Genomic DNA, 15,325 nt, shown 5'->3' on the forward strand with positions numbered 1-15,325 from the left:
TCGTAACCTCCGATCCACGATGCTACATCACTTAATTGCTTAAGAAGCTTCGCTTCGTCGTAGTATCTGTATCCCTCTCCATTTATGATTCCCCAACGAAACAATGACTAAAATACTAATTGTTGAATGAATCAAAATATGTCTGATAAAATATTCATAGTTGAATTTTTTTTCTTATTTTCATTTTAATAAATTCATGATCCTTCATTTTGATTTATATTTTAACATTTTTTTAGCACACCCAATATATTATGTTGTTATTTTCAATACCGAGACATTAAAGATCAGACTCTTAATCTATATATTATTCTATTAATATATTATCATATTTGATAATTAGTATTTTAATTTAATTAAAAATAACATAAATATCAATATTTGCTTTACCATTTTTTTTTAAATAATAGATAGACAAATGAAAATTTGGTCAATTTTAAAAATTATTAAAATAAAAATGTCTAATTTGATAGAATTTTTTTTAAACATTAAATTTAACTAAATTACAAGTATTTCCTTACACGTTTTAATTTGAATTTCAATTCTAGTCAACCTTCTAAAATAGAAAGTCAAACTGATATTAGTAATAAAATAAAACAATTTGATGAGATAAGATCTTATTTATATTATACTCTGTGTTTATGCATTTAAAATACTCATTCAAGTTGATGACTACACATACCAAATAAAAACTTCTTAACGGCTAATATCATAGTAAAAGGGAAACTCGTTTTGTAAAGGGATTTATGCATATTTGAGAGTGCATTAAAAGATAATTAAAATTGTAGCATACTGGTTCATATTTAATTTAGGTGTACATTAATATTATTATATAATAATTTACTTTTTTTGAGATAAAATTTATGGCTCAATTGACTCGTTCTAAAACACGTAAAAATTAAAAAGGTAAATCACAACCCAAAAATAAAATGCTTAGAAATGTAAAAGTAGCATCAATAAATATTATTTATTGCAGTTGCATGTCATAAATCCATTTGTCTAAAACTATCATTCATGGTGGTATTTTTTATTTAGTCTATAAATTTAAGATAATATATATCAAATTTAATGTAAATAAAAAAATTCAAGTCAATTTATTGCTGAAACTTGACCTTGACAAATAATGTATTTTCCTTAAATGTTCTCTTTTTTGTTGACCATAGAATTAGTTTTTTCATACATATTTTTTTCCTTGTATAAACATACAAAAATAGTTTATCCAAACATAAATACTCTTCACTAACAATTATCAAACCACACAAACTTCTCTTCTCATTGAAAAATTCTATATCTTTTATTTGGTTATTTCAACAACAAAAAAGTATGAATGAATTTCTATCGGAAATATTGAAGACAATTACTTAAAACACAATATGATTGAAGAATCGGAGCTACAACTAAGAAAGGAAACCAAAAACATAACACCAACCTCTCATGATGATTTTGAGAAGGACAAAATGATTTAAGAGACGGAGTCATAACTGCATGAAGAAACCAAGGTAATAACATCATTAGCTGAATCTAAAGATTTATTGACTCTAAGGCTTGACAATAACACTAAGCCAAATTCCAATCTATTAGAGAATGGTGGTCATTCAAGTTCATCCGAAAATGTTATTGTTGAAGTTTTACCTAAGGAATTCCCCTGTCTTTTTTGTAACAAGAAGTTCTCAAATTTGCAAGCTCTCGGAGGTCACCAAAACGCTCATAAGTGTAACATCCCTTTTTATACCCCAAAATACTTAACATATAATCAGAGTGAATAAACACGCATGTAAACAAAAGGGCGTCACATCGACGTTTTCAAAAACTAAAAGCTTTCAAAAACCAACATCATTCATCATCAATATACAATACACCTAGTCATTTAAAATAACACATTTCAATTATCATGAATATTCAAGAATATGCGTTCGCAGCGGAAAATAATGAGTATTCATGTATTTCATAAAATGATTCATGTCCCATACCATAATCATCTCTCAATAATCTCCTCAAGATAAAATAAAATCATATCCAGACTATTTGGCACTATGGCCTCTCAAACAGCAAATTTCAATTAAACATGTTCACCAGTAATAACACAATACATGTCCAAATAAGATATGAGTTCAATACTACTAATCTACCCCGTGTTACATTACCAGAGCATTGACTCACTACCTAGCCTCCAAAATAAAATACGGAACTCTCTGGCTAAATCTCGAGTGAGCTACCGTCCACTTACTTCAGCAATACTACTTTTGAATATCTGCACGATGCCCATGTAAAGGCAACATTCAAACAGAAGGGTGAGAATTCAAATCATTATGAAGAAGTATAATAAAGCACAATGATTAAATCAACAATTAACGGAATTCATCACACCTTGTATAACCATGTAAATAATACTAACCAACATTTATTTCACATGTTTCAAGCATACATCAAAACTCAAGGAGTATAATATTAAAATCCAATACTATATTCTCAATTATATACATAACTACAATTATCACATAATCACATAATTTGCCAAGTTATGTATCCAAACATCACCAAACTCAATTATCATATCTCATACACACATAACAATCACACCAATGCATATATTCAAATATCATATAACTCTAATGTGACTCGATGCAAGACATGTGACTCTATGCATGTGGTACCGCAATGTGAACCTAATGTTTCACCGCTTTCCGATTCAATATCTAGAATCTAAGCCACGCTTCCGATCCGGACAAGATCAAAGCCACTACGTCTATTTCCAATTAAGGATCAACGTCTGCTACGCCTATTTCCATTCAAGGATCAACGTCTATTACCATGTGAACCCACAGTTTCACCGCTTCCACTATGAAGTCGACCATGCCATGAATGAATGTACAAATACCAACAACATATGCAATTAAGATCATCTCTACCATCTTAACATTCCACATATCACCATAATTCAACTCTATGAATTATCCACCAATGGTACATATACCCATTCATAACAAATATACTATTCACATATATAAACTAATTGTCAAATACGCACACTTAGAACTCATTTCAACATGATTACATCATTTAAAATCCTCAATTTTCCCTTTTTCACAGCAAGTAACCGGCTAACGTATTTTGGGAACCCGTTACCTTGAAAACAGAATTCAATTCCTAGGCAGATTTTTTTAACTAAGTAACCGATTAACGTATTTTGGGTAACCGGTTACTCTGAAAAACAGAATTCAATATTGAGCATATTTTTAGGTAAGTAACCGGTTAACACATTTAGGGTAACCGGTTAACACAAAACAGAATCAATCCCTGGGCAGAATTTTTAACAAGTAACCGATTAACACATTTAGGGTAACCGGTTAACGCTTTTAGAGTAATCGGTTAACACAAAAACATAATACAGTTTCTGGGTAGATTTTTCAGCATGTAACCGGTTAACTCATTTAGAGTAACCGGTTACTCAGTGTAAACTTTGAATTTTTCTGAACGTTACAATTACTGTACTGAACTTTAATAAACTAAGTGGTTTCTCAATATATCCCTCAATTTCATCTATATATCCATTCCAAACGAAATTAATCATCATAAATCAAAGATTACTCATCAAAACCTAATAATTCCAAAATTATGAAAATTAGGGTTTCAACCTAAACATATTTCTACCCATTGACCCAATCATACTAACCCGTAATAATAAGGATTCTCCCCCTTACCTCTTCAATTTTCTAGAAACCTTAGTTTCTCTCTTGTTCTTCCGTTCTTCTCCTTACTTTTCCTCTTTTCTTTCTCTGTTGCCGTCAATGATCAAATGAATCCGGCTTCTCACTCTCCTCACCTCTTACTATTCTAGTATTATATTTGGGCTTAAAGAATGATACTTCTAATTTAATTATTAGGCCCAATAATACCTAGTATTATAATATTTCTATTTAGTTCAAATAAATTAAACCAACACAGTATACACACCAAGTTAATTAATATAATCAATTATTATACTACCTAACAACCAATTAATTAATTAAAACTCCAAATAAATAAAATAAAATATAATAATAATAATAATATAAGAAATAAATACTAAAATTGGGTTGTTACAATAAGCGTGAGCGTGACTTAATAAAAAATGAACGAAAAATGAAGGAGAAGAAAATGGATTCCATCCAAAGGGTTAAACCTATTTTTTCATACATTTATCCTTATTCAGGTTCTAGTCAGTATCAAGGGTATTCTGATTTTCGTGGCAACTTGCAACAAGCAATTGGTACTCACATGGATAATACCATGTCTTATTCGTTTGGTTCTCCAACTGGTAGCTATGGAGGGATGCATATGCCAAATACACCCTCCCCACCACCTTCATTTGTTATGCCAATGTCAAATCCACCCCTCACAATACAACAACTTAGGATGAATAATTATTTAGGTGGCAATCAAGTTGTTGTGCCGCCAATTCTTCAAAGACCAAATACTGTAGAGTTAGAACTTTTTGGTCATGCTAATCAAACCCCTCCATTCGGTGAGGATACAGAAGGAAGTTTCAATGCTCAATTTCTGTCTCACGATCTTCCAATAGAAACACGTGATTTTATTAGAGAAAGTCAATTTCTTAGAGAGGTCAATGTGTCTTCTTTATCAACTAAATCCACAGTGGAGGAACTCGATTTAAATCTAAGACTTTAAGATTTTGTGTCTACCTAATAAAAGTACATTAGGCAGATAATGTGACATCATATCTTCATAGTCACTCTATCGTTTAATTTAAATTTTGTTGCTTTTGTTTATTTTCTTCCGTATTTTAATGTATTTTATTTCATGAATGAATAAAATCTGTCTTTTTTTAATATTAATAATTTTAATTATCAACTAAATCTATGCCTTCTTCACTTGTCTGAACATCAGCATGTGATAAGAGTCAAATTTTTTCAATAAATTCTAAACTATTTTTAAATGAAGCAAAATATTAGGGCTAAAGTGCAAGGATCATATATCAAAATGAAGAATTAAATTTTGTAACTTTGAAGTTATCTTACTTGAGTTGTGTTACTTTTACAAATATTTTTTTATCAAATACTTATTTTATGAAATTTATTGTTAGGTTCAAAGTTTATGATTATAAATTATCTATGCAAATAATTTATATAAAAAATTAATTAATTTAATATATATTTGAGATGTATCAATATTGACATTATATACTACAAAATCATAAAGGATGTTAATTTTGATTATCTTTTCTAAATAATATGGGAACTAGAAATACTATTACTTAACAAATTTTGGACACCAATACACCTTAATCATATAAAATGATTATAGTTTTTCTTTTTATTAGCTCATAATTTTTGTTTTTCTTTATATATATATATATATATATATATATATATATATATATATATATATATATATATATATATATATAAACATTTAATCTAATCTAATCGTGAATTTTGAAAAATATATATTGATAAAAAAATTATTGAATGTTATAATATTTTAAAAGTGTTATGCGTGTATAATTTGTTCCATAGCTTCTAAATTAATAATATTGAAATATTAAAGTATTTTATTGACAATTATCATTTGTTGCATTTTCTTTGACAATAGAATTAAAGATAATTATAATTAGAAAAGGATTTGATTTGTTTGAATAATTATCACAATAAATAAGAAATGCTTATGTCTTAAAATAAGAATTGTGGACATTTTTATTAAAATTTTAATTTCTGTTATATTTAACTATTTCTTTTTATTGTTAAGAAAAACCAATAGAAAGTTTTTTATTGTTTTTTGTTTTGATCCAATTGGGCCTGTCTATATTTTTGTGAGGCCCAATTTCCTTGTAGTAGCAAATCATATTGTTTTGTTGAATGTCTTTTTTGGCCAGATTATTGGTTAATTCATTTTTTGATCTATTAGTGTGAATGAGTGATCCATGAGGTATGCCCTTTAGGGTTTTTCTAATTTGAGAAGTTATTATCCGACAAGGTTATATCAGCACTATAGAAGCTTTAAAATGGTGTTGTTTGTAAAAGATTGGGGAGATAAGAAGAGAAATGTTTTTTATAATTTTGTGTTTGTCAAGACTTCCTGAGCACCATGCCTATGTACCAACAAAGTGCAATGGAGGATCAAAATCTCATAGTTCATGGTAAAAATAACAAAGATGTTTCTTTTTATTCATTTTTAATGAAAATATATTTTGTCATTTTAAGGAGAACACTCAACTAGTCACCCACAAGTATGAGAACTTTACATCATCACAGTGAAGGGCTCCAATTTGGATAAAGATTAACAAGTATGCCACTAACTGTCTTAGATAGAAAATAATTATCATCAATATTATAGGGATAGGAGAATCACATATCCACTATGAAAATTATTAACGTCTAAACTTTGAGAAAAAAATTTAAAATAAAAAGTGCACAAAGGGCATAAAATGGTTTGAATGAGTCCTGTGCTTTTTTTAATGTCCTTTGAAATTGGTTTGAATATGCTTAAGATGTATTAACATTTATTAAGAAAATATTTTGAAAATCACTTGACAAAAGTCAAGGTTTATTAAGAAAGTGGTTCAAATTTGAAAATAAGAAGGTTTTTGAAAAGAGGATAAGATTTTGAAAATCAAAGAAGGGGAGGGAATGAAGAGACTATTCTAGAAGATAAAGCAAAAGATAGGGAGAAAATATATAACTAAGAGATACCAAGCTTTATGACATGAGTCAAACAAGAATTCTCTCCTTTGAATTAAGCTTCAAGCAAGCCAAATAAGCAAAGAATAATCCATGTGTCAGATGAAATCAAAGTAACCAAGCCAAGTCTTCAAAAGAAGTCCAAAGTCAAAGATATCAAATGAATCCCAAGGTCTCAAATTACAAACTCCCAAAGGATTCTCCCCCTTACCTCTTCAATTTTCTGGAAACCTTAGCTTCTCTCTTGTTCTTCCCCTCTTCTCCTTACTTTTCCTCTTTTCTTTCTCTGTTGCCGTCAATGATCAAATGAATCCGTCTTCTCACTCTCCTCACCTCTTACTATTCTAGTATTATATTTGGGCTTAAAGAATGATACTTCTAGTTTAATTATTAGGCCCAATAATACCTAGTATTATAATATTTCTATTTAGTTCAAATAAATTAAACCAACACAGTATACACACCAAGTTAATTAATATAATCAATTATTATACTACCTAACAACCAATTAATTAATTAAAACTCCAAATAAATAAAATAAAATATAATAATAATATAAGAAAGAAATACTAAAATTGGGTTGTTACAACTCTCCCCCACTTAAAGATTTTCGGCCTCGAAAATACCTCAAACGAACAACTCCGGATACGATTCCTTCATTTTATCCTCGAGTTCCCAAGTGATATTGCCATTGGCGGCTCCTCCCCATATCACTTTCACCAAAGCAATCTCCTTACCACGAAGCTTCTTCACTTCTCGATCTTCAATTCGCATAGGTGATGTATCAACCGTCAAATTATCCCTCACTTGAACATCATCTAATGGAACAACAAGCGATGGATCCGCAATGTACCTCCTCAATTGAGACACATGGAACACATCATGAGATTAGAAAGCGACGGTGGCAATGCAATCCGATATGCCACTTCACCTACCCTCTCGGAAATCTGATAAGGACCAATGAAATGCGGCGTCAACTTACGCGACTTCAAAGCTCTACCAACACCCGTTATTGGCGTAACTAGAAGAAACACATGCTCATCTTTCTCAAATTCAAGAGCTTTCCTCCTCTTATCATGATAACTCTTTTGACGACTCTGAGAAGCCTTCATCTTCTCTTGAATCATCTTAATCTTATCCGTAGTCTCTTGAATCAACTCGGGTCCAACCACAACACTCTCTCCCGATTCGTACCAACACAAAGGAGTTCTACACCTTCTACCATAAAGAGCCTCAAAAGGTGTCATTACAATACTCGAATGGAAACTGTTGTTATACGTAAACTCGATCAAAGGCAAGAAACTATCCCAATTTCCTCCTTGTTCCAAAACACAAGACCTCAAAAGATCTTCAAGTGACTGAATAGTCCTCTCCGTGTGACCATCAGTTTGCGGATGATATGCCGAACTCAAACGTAACTTCGTACCCAAAGCACTTTGCAAACCTTCCCAAAATCTCGAAGTGAACCTCGGATCTCTATCCGAAACAATGCTCGACGGAATACCATGCAAACACACAATCCTCTCGATGTACAACTTAGCAAGTCTCTCCATCGAACAATCCATCCTCATCGGAATAAAATGAGCATATTTCGTCAACCTGTCCACAACGACCCAAATCGCCTCACAATTACTCGATGTTCTCGGCAAGCCCGAAACAAAATCCATAGAGATACTATCCCACTTCCACTCGGGAATAGATAACGGTTGCATCAAACCAGACGACTTTTGATGTTCAATCTTTGACTTTTGACAAGTCAAACATGAATACACAAATTCCGCTACATCCTTCTTCATACCTTGCCACCAAAACATCTTCCTCAAGTCTTGATACATTTTAGTAGCACCAGGATGAATACTCAGACCACTTCTATGCCCTTCCTAAGGAATCCTCTTTCTCAAATCCGCAACATCTGAAACACAAACTCGATCACGACACCTCATGATACCATTCTCATCAATCCGAAAGTCACCACCTTTGTCTTGATTAATCAATGTCATAACATCGACTAATTTCAAATCTGACTTTTGATCTTCTCTAATCTCGTCAAGAATGCCACACGTAAGCTTCAACATACCAAGCTTAACACACGAAGGCGTCGCATCACAAACCAAACTCGAATCTCTAAATTGCTCCAACAATTCAAACTCTCGAATCATCAACATAGACATGTGCAATGACTTCCTACTCAATGCATCGGCTACAACATTCGCCTTTCCAGGATGATAATTCAAACCAAAATCATAATCTTTCAAGAATTTCAACCATCTTCTTTGCCTCATGTTCGATTCTTTCTGATTGAACAAGTACTTCAAACTCTTGCTATCACTAAACACATCAAATCTCGATCCAAACAAATAATGTCTCCAAAGCTTCAACACAAACACAACGGTGACCAACTCTAAATCATGCGTCGGATAATTCCTCTCATGAACTTTAAGTTGCCTTAAAGCATAAGCTACCACTTGTCTTTTTTGCATCAAAACACCTGCCAAACCCAACAAAGAAGCATCACAATACACAACGAAAGGTTCTAACGGATCCGGTAAAATCAAAATAGGAGTCGTAGTCAATCTTCTCTTAAGCTCTTGAAAATTCGCTTCACACTGCGAAGTCCAAATGAAAGCTTGACCTTTCCTAGTCAACTGCGTCAACAGTAGCGACAACTTAGAAAATCCTTCAATGAACTTCCTATAATAACCAGCCAAACCAAGGAAACTTCTAATCTCAGCAACAGACTTAGGAGCTTCCCATTGAGATACAGCTTCAATCTTCGTAGGATCCACAGAAATACCACCACTCGAAATCACATGTCCAAGAAAACTTACTTCACCCAACCAAAACTCACATTTAGAGAGTTTAGCAAACAACTTCTTCTCTTTCAACACCGATAACACAACCTTCAAATGCTCGGCATGATCCTCTTCTCTCTTAGAATAAATCAATATATCATCGATGAACACAATAACAAACTTATCCAGATAATCATGAAAAATTCTATTCATATACTCCATAAATACACCAGGTGCATTAGTCACACTAAAAGGCATCTCGGAGTACTCGTAGTGACCATACCTTGTCCAAAAAGCAGTCTTTTGAATATCTTCAGCCTTTACACGAATCTGATGATACCCAGACCTCAAATCAATCTTGCTAAACACACAAGCTCCAACCAGCTGATCCATCAGATCGTCAATCCTCGGAAGTGGATACTTGTTCTTAACCGTCACTTTGTTCAGTTGTCTATAATCGACACATGATCTCATAGAACCTTCTTTCTTCTTGACCAACAGAACAGGTGCACCCCACGGCGACACACTAGGACGAATAAACCTCTTCTCAAGCAAGTCTTCAAGTTGACTCTTCAACTCTTTCAACTCCAAAGCAGACATTTGATAGGGAGCCACCGATACAGGACTAGTTCTAGGAACTAAATCAATCGTAAACTCAACCTCACGTTACGGCGGTAATCACCTATATCTTCAGGAAATACCTCCGCAAACTCACAAACTATTGGCAATTCTTCAATTGTCCTCTTCTCACGAATATCCAGGGTTGCCAACAATATAAACAACTCGGCACCACCTTGCACCGATTCATCAACTTGCTTAGCAGACACAAACCAATCTTCCTTAGCACCAACCTCAGGAAAAATAACCGTCTTCTCAAAACAGTTGATATACACCCGATTAAATTCTAACCAATTCATATCCAAAATCACATCAAGTTGCTCCAAAGGAAGACAAACTAAATCAATTCCAAAATCCCTACCAAAGATACTCAACGGACAATTCAGACACACATAAGAAGTAGAAACGGAACCCATAGCAGGTGTATCAATAACCATACTTCTACGCATATCAGATAATATAAGATTCAATCTCTTAGCACAATCCAAAGAAATGAAAGAATATGTTGCACCGGTATCAATAATGGCAATCAAAGGGGTACCATTAATAAAACACGTACCTTGGATTAGCCTATCATCGGTAGTGGCCTCCGCACCAGACAATGCAAACACTTTTCCCTTCGCTTGCTCCTTCTTCGGCTTATCATATTTGGTACTAATGTGACCTTTCTCACCACAATTGTAATAAGTCACACTCGAACCAACTCCACACTTGTTTGCTCTGTGACCACTCTTGCCACACTTGAAACACGTCACAGAATCCTTACCACAATCAACAGCACGATGACCTTCAACGCTACATTTGAAACACTTAAGTGGAGTAGAAGATCCTCCCCTACTTGGATTCTTGCCAAAACCAGATTGTCTCCTCTTGTCATCATACGGTTTCCCACGATCCTGGTTTTTCCCCTTCAAACTCTTGTAGAAAGAAGCACTTTCCCTACTATCCTCATCATAAATCCGACTCTTGTTAACCAACTCCGCAAAACGAGTAATCTGTTGGTAACCAATGGCCTTCTTGATATCATGTCTCAAGCCATTTACAAACTTCAAGCATTTAGATCTCTCAGCATTAGTAGTATTGTAATGAGGACAATACTTGATAAGGTCCTAAAATCTAACAGCATATTCCGCAACAGTACCATTTCCTTGCTTCAATTCAAGGAACTCCACCTCTTTCTTCCCACGACAATCTTCTGGAAAATAGTTCTCCAAGAAGACATCACGGAAAAGAGCCCAAGTAACCTCAATGTTGTCTTCTTCAAACCTCTGAAGAGTGTTATTCCACCAATCTTCGGCTTCCTTCTCAAGCATATGAGAACCTAACTGCACTTTCTGAGCATCAGTACAGTTCATGACTCTAAAGATCTTCTCAATTTCCTTCAGCCAAGCTTGAGCTTTATCAGGTTCATGCTCACCCTCAAAGACAGGAGGATTGTTCCTCTGGAATCTCCCCAAAGCACGGAACTTATCGTCTTCTCCATTTAGGTTACCAGCATTCGCTTGAGGGATCTGACCAATGGAGTCAGCCAACATCCTCAGCGCCTCAGCAATGGCATCATCATTCCTGCCTGCAACCATCGTCCTAAACAGCCCGAACAACCAAACAAACAGTATCGATCGTGTCAGATACACAAATCAAATACAACAGGATTGGAAAACATTAACGACTATTGACCAACTGGTCAACCAGGCTCTGATACCACTAATGTAACACCCCTTTTTATACCCCAAAATACTTAACATATAATTAGAGTGAATAAACACGCATGTAAACAAAAGGGCGTCACATCGACGTTTTCAAAAACTAAAAGCTTTTAAAAACCAACATCATTCATCATCAATATACAATACACCTGGTCATTTAAAATAACACATTTCAATTATCATGAATATTCAAGAATATACGTTCGCAGCGGAAAATAATGATTATTCATGTATTTCATAAAATGATTCATGTCACATACCATAATCATCTCTCAATAATCTCCTCAAGATAAAATAAAATCATATCCAAACTATTTGGCACTATGGCCTCTCAAACAGCAAATTTCAATTAAACATGTTCACCAGTAATAACATAATACATGTCCAAATAAGATATGAGTTCAATACTACTAATCTACCCCGTGTTACATGACCGGAGCATTGACTCACTACCTAGTCTCCAAACTAAAATACAGAACTCTCCGGCTAAATCTCGAGTGAGCTACCGTCCACTTACTTCAGCAATACTACTCTTGAATATCTGCACGATGCCCATGTAAAGACAACATTCAAACAGAAGGGTGAGAATTCAAATCATTATGAAGAAGTATAATAAAGCACAATGATTAAATCAACAATTAACGGAATTCATCACACCTTGTATAACCATGTAAATAATACTAACCAACATTTATTTCACATGTTTCAAGCATACATCAAAACTCAAGGAGTATAATATTAAAATCCAATACTATATTCTCAATTATATACATAACTACAATTATCACATAATCACATAATTTGCCAAGTTATGTATCCAAACATCACCAAACTCAATTATCATATCTCATACACACATAACAATCACACCAATGCATATATTCAAATATCATATAACTCTAATGTGACTCGATGCAAGACATGTGACTCTATGCATGTGGTACCGCAATGTGAACCTAATGTTTCACCGCTTTCCGATTCAATATCTAGAATCCAAGCCACGCTTCCGATCCGGACAAGATCAAAGCCACTACGTCTATTTCCAATTAAGGATCAACGTCTGCTACGCCTATTTCCATTCAAGGATCAACGTCTATTACCATGTGAACCCACAGTTTCACCGCTTCCACTATGAAGTCGACCATGCCATGAATGAATGTACAAATACCAACAACATATGCAATTAAGATCATCTCTACCATCTTAACATTCCACATATCACCATAATTCAACTCTATGAATTATCCACCAATGGTACATATACCCTTTCATAACAAATATACTATTCACATATATAAACTAATTATCAAATACGCACACTTAGAACTCATTTCAACATGATTACAGCATTTAAAATCCTCAATTTTCCCCTTTTCATAGCAAGTAACCGGTTAACGTATTTTGGGTAACCCGTTACCCTGAAAACAAAATTCAATTCCTAGGCAGATTTTTTTTTAACTAAGTAACCGGCTAACGTATTTTGGGTAACCGGTTACTCTGAAAAAATGAATTCAATATTGGGCATATTTTTAGGTAAGTAACCGGTTAACACATTTAGGGTAACCGATTAACACAAAACAGAATCAATCCCTGGGCAGAATTTTTAACAACTAACCGATTAACACATTTAGGGTAACCGGTTAACGCTTTTAGAGTAATCGGTTAACAAAAAAACAGAATACAGTTTCTGCGTAGATTTTTCAGCATGTAACCGGTTAACGCATTTAGAGTAACCGGTTACTTAGTGTAAACTTCGAATTTTTCTGAACGTTACAATTATTGTACTGAACTTTAATAAACTTTGTGGTTTCTCAATCTATCCCTCAATTTCATCTATATATCCATTCCAAACGAAATTAATCATCATAAATCAAAGATTACTCATCAAAACCTAATAATTTCAAAACTATGAAAATTAGGGTTTCAACCTAAACATATTTCTACCCATTGACCCAATCAAACTAACCCATAATAATAAGGATTCTCCCCCTTACCTCTTCAATTTTCTAAAAACCTTAGCTTCTCTCTTGTTCTTCTCTCTTCTCCTTACTTTTCCTCTTTTCTTTCTCTGTTGTCGTCAATGATCAAATGAATCCTGCTTCTCACTCTCCTCACCTCTTACTATTCTAGTATTATATTTGGGCTTAAAGAATGATACTTCTAATTTAATTATTAGGCCCAATAATACCTAGTATTATAATATTTCTATTTAGTTCAAATAAATTAAACCAACACAGTATACACACCAAGTTAATTAATATAATCAATTATTATACTACCTAACAACCAATTAATTAATTAAAACTCCAAATAAATAAAATAAAATATAATAATAATAATGTAAGAAATAAATACTAAAATTGGGTTGTTACAATAAGCGTGAGCGTGACTTAATAAAAAATGAACGAAAAATGAAGGAGGAGAAAATGGATTCCATCCAAAGGGTTAAACCTATTTTTTCATACATTTATCCTTATTCAGGTTCTAGTCAGTATCAAGGGTATTCTGATTTTCGTGGCAACTTGCAACAAGCAATTGGTACTCACATGGATAATACCATGTCTTATTCGTTTGGTTCTCCAACTGGTAGCTATGGAGGGATGCATATGCCAAATACACCCTCCCCACCACCTTCATTTGTTATGCCAATGTCAAATTCACCCCTCACAATACAACAACTTAGGATGAATAATTATTTAGGTGGCAATCAAGTTGTTGTGCCGCCAATTCTTCAAAGGCCAAATACTGTAGAGTTAGAACTTTTTGGTCATGCTAATCAAACCGCTCCATTCGGTGAGGATACAGAAGGAAGTTTCAATGCTCAATTTTTGTCTCACGATCTTCCAATAGAAACACGTGATTTTATTAGAGAAAGTCAACTTCTTAGAGAGGTCAATGTGTCTTCTTTATCAACTGAATCCACAGTGGAGGAACTCGATTTAAATTTAAGACTTTAAGATTTTGTGTCTACCTAATAAAAGTACATTAGGCAGATAATGTGACATCATATCTTCATGGTCACTCTATCGTTTAATTTAAATTTTGTTGTTTTTGTTTATTTTCTTCCGTATTTTAATGTATTTTATTTCATGAATGAATAAAATCTATGTCTTTTTTTAATATTAATAATTTTAATTATCAACTAAATCTATCCCTTCTTCACTTGTCTGAACATCAGCATGTGATAAGAGTCAAACTTTTTCAATAAATTCTAAACTATTTTTAAATGAAGCAAAATATTAGGGCTAAAGTGCAAGGATCATATATCAAAATGAAGAATTAAATTTTGTAACTTTGAAGTTATCTTAGTTGAGTTGTGTTACTTTTACAAATATTTTTTATCGAATACTTATTTTATGAAATTTATTGTTAGGTTTAAAGTTTATGATTATAAATTATCTATGCAAATAATTTATAAAAAAAATTAGTTAATTTAATATATAATTGAGATGTATCAATATTGACATTATATACTACAAATCATAAAGGATGTTAATTTTGATTATCTTTTCTGAATAATATGGGAACTAGAAAT

At 33.0% G+C, this 15,325-nt stretch overlaps 2 protein-coding genes across 2 annotated transcripts; both read left to right on the forward strand.

Moving 5' to 3' along the window:
• Nucleotides 1–4,119: 4,119 nt before the first annotated feature.
• LOC127130588 (uncharacterized) lies at nucleotides 4,120–4,665 on the forward strand. The gene has a single exon (XM_051059569.1). The coding sequence runs from the start codon at nucleotides 4,120–4,122 to the stop codon at nucleotides 4,663–4,665; it is 546 nt and encodes a 181-aa protein (XP_050915526.1).
• A 9,536-nt stretch (nucleotides 4,666–14,201) lies between these two features.
• Nucleotides 14,202–14,747, forward strand: LOC127130589 (uncharacterized). The gene has a single exon (XM_051059570.1). The coding sequence runs from the start codon at nucleotides 14,202–14,204 to the stop codon at nucleotides 14,745–14,747; it is 546 nt and encodes a 181-aa protein (XP_050915527.1).
• Nucleotides 14,748–15,325: the final 578 nt, after the last annotated feature.

This window comes from Lathyrus oleraceus, chromosome 3, assembly GCF_024323335.1.
Source record: "Lathyrus oleraceus cultivar Zhongwan6 chromosome 3, CAAS_Psat_ZW6_1.0, whole genome shotgun sequence".
NCBI classification, from domain to species: domain Eukaryota; kingdom Viridiplantae; phylum Streptophyta; class Magnoliopsida; order Fabales; family Fabaceae; genus Lathyrus; species Lathyrus oleraceus.

Excerpts from the sequence above, each read along its gene's own strand:
- LOC127130588 (XM_051059569.1), top strand. The coding sequence starts at position 4,120 with ATGAAGGAGAAGAAAATGGATTCCATCCAAAGGGTTAAACCTATTTTT.
- LOC127130589 (XM_051059570.1), top strand. The coding sequence starts at position 14,202 with ATGAAGGAGGAGAAAATGGATTCCATCCAAAGGGTTAAACCTATTTTT.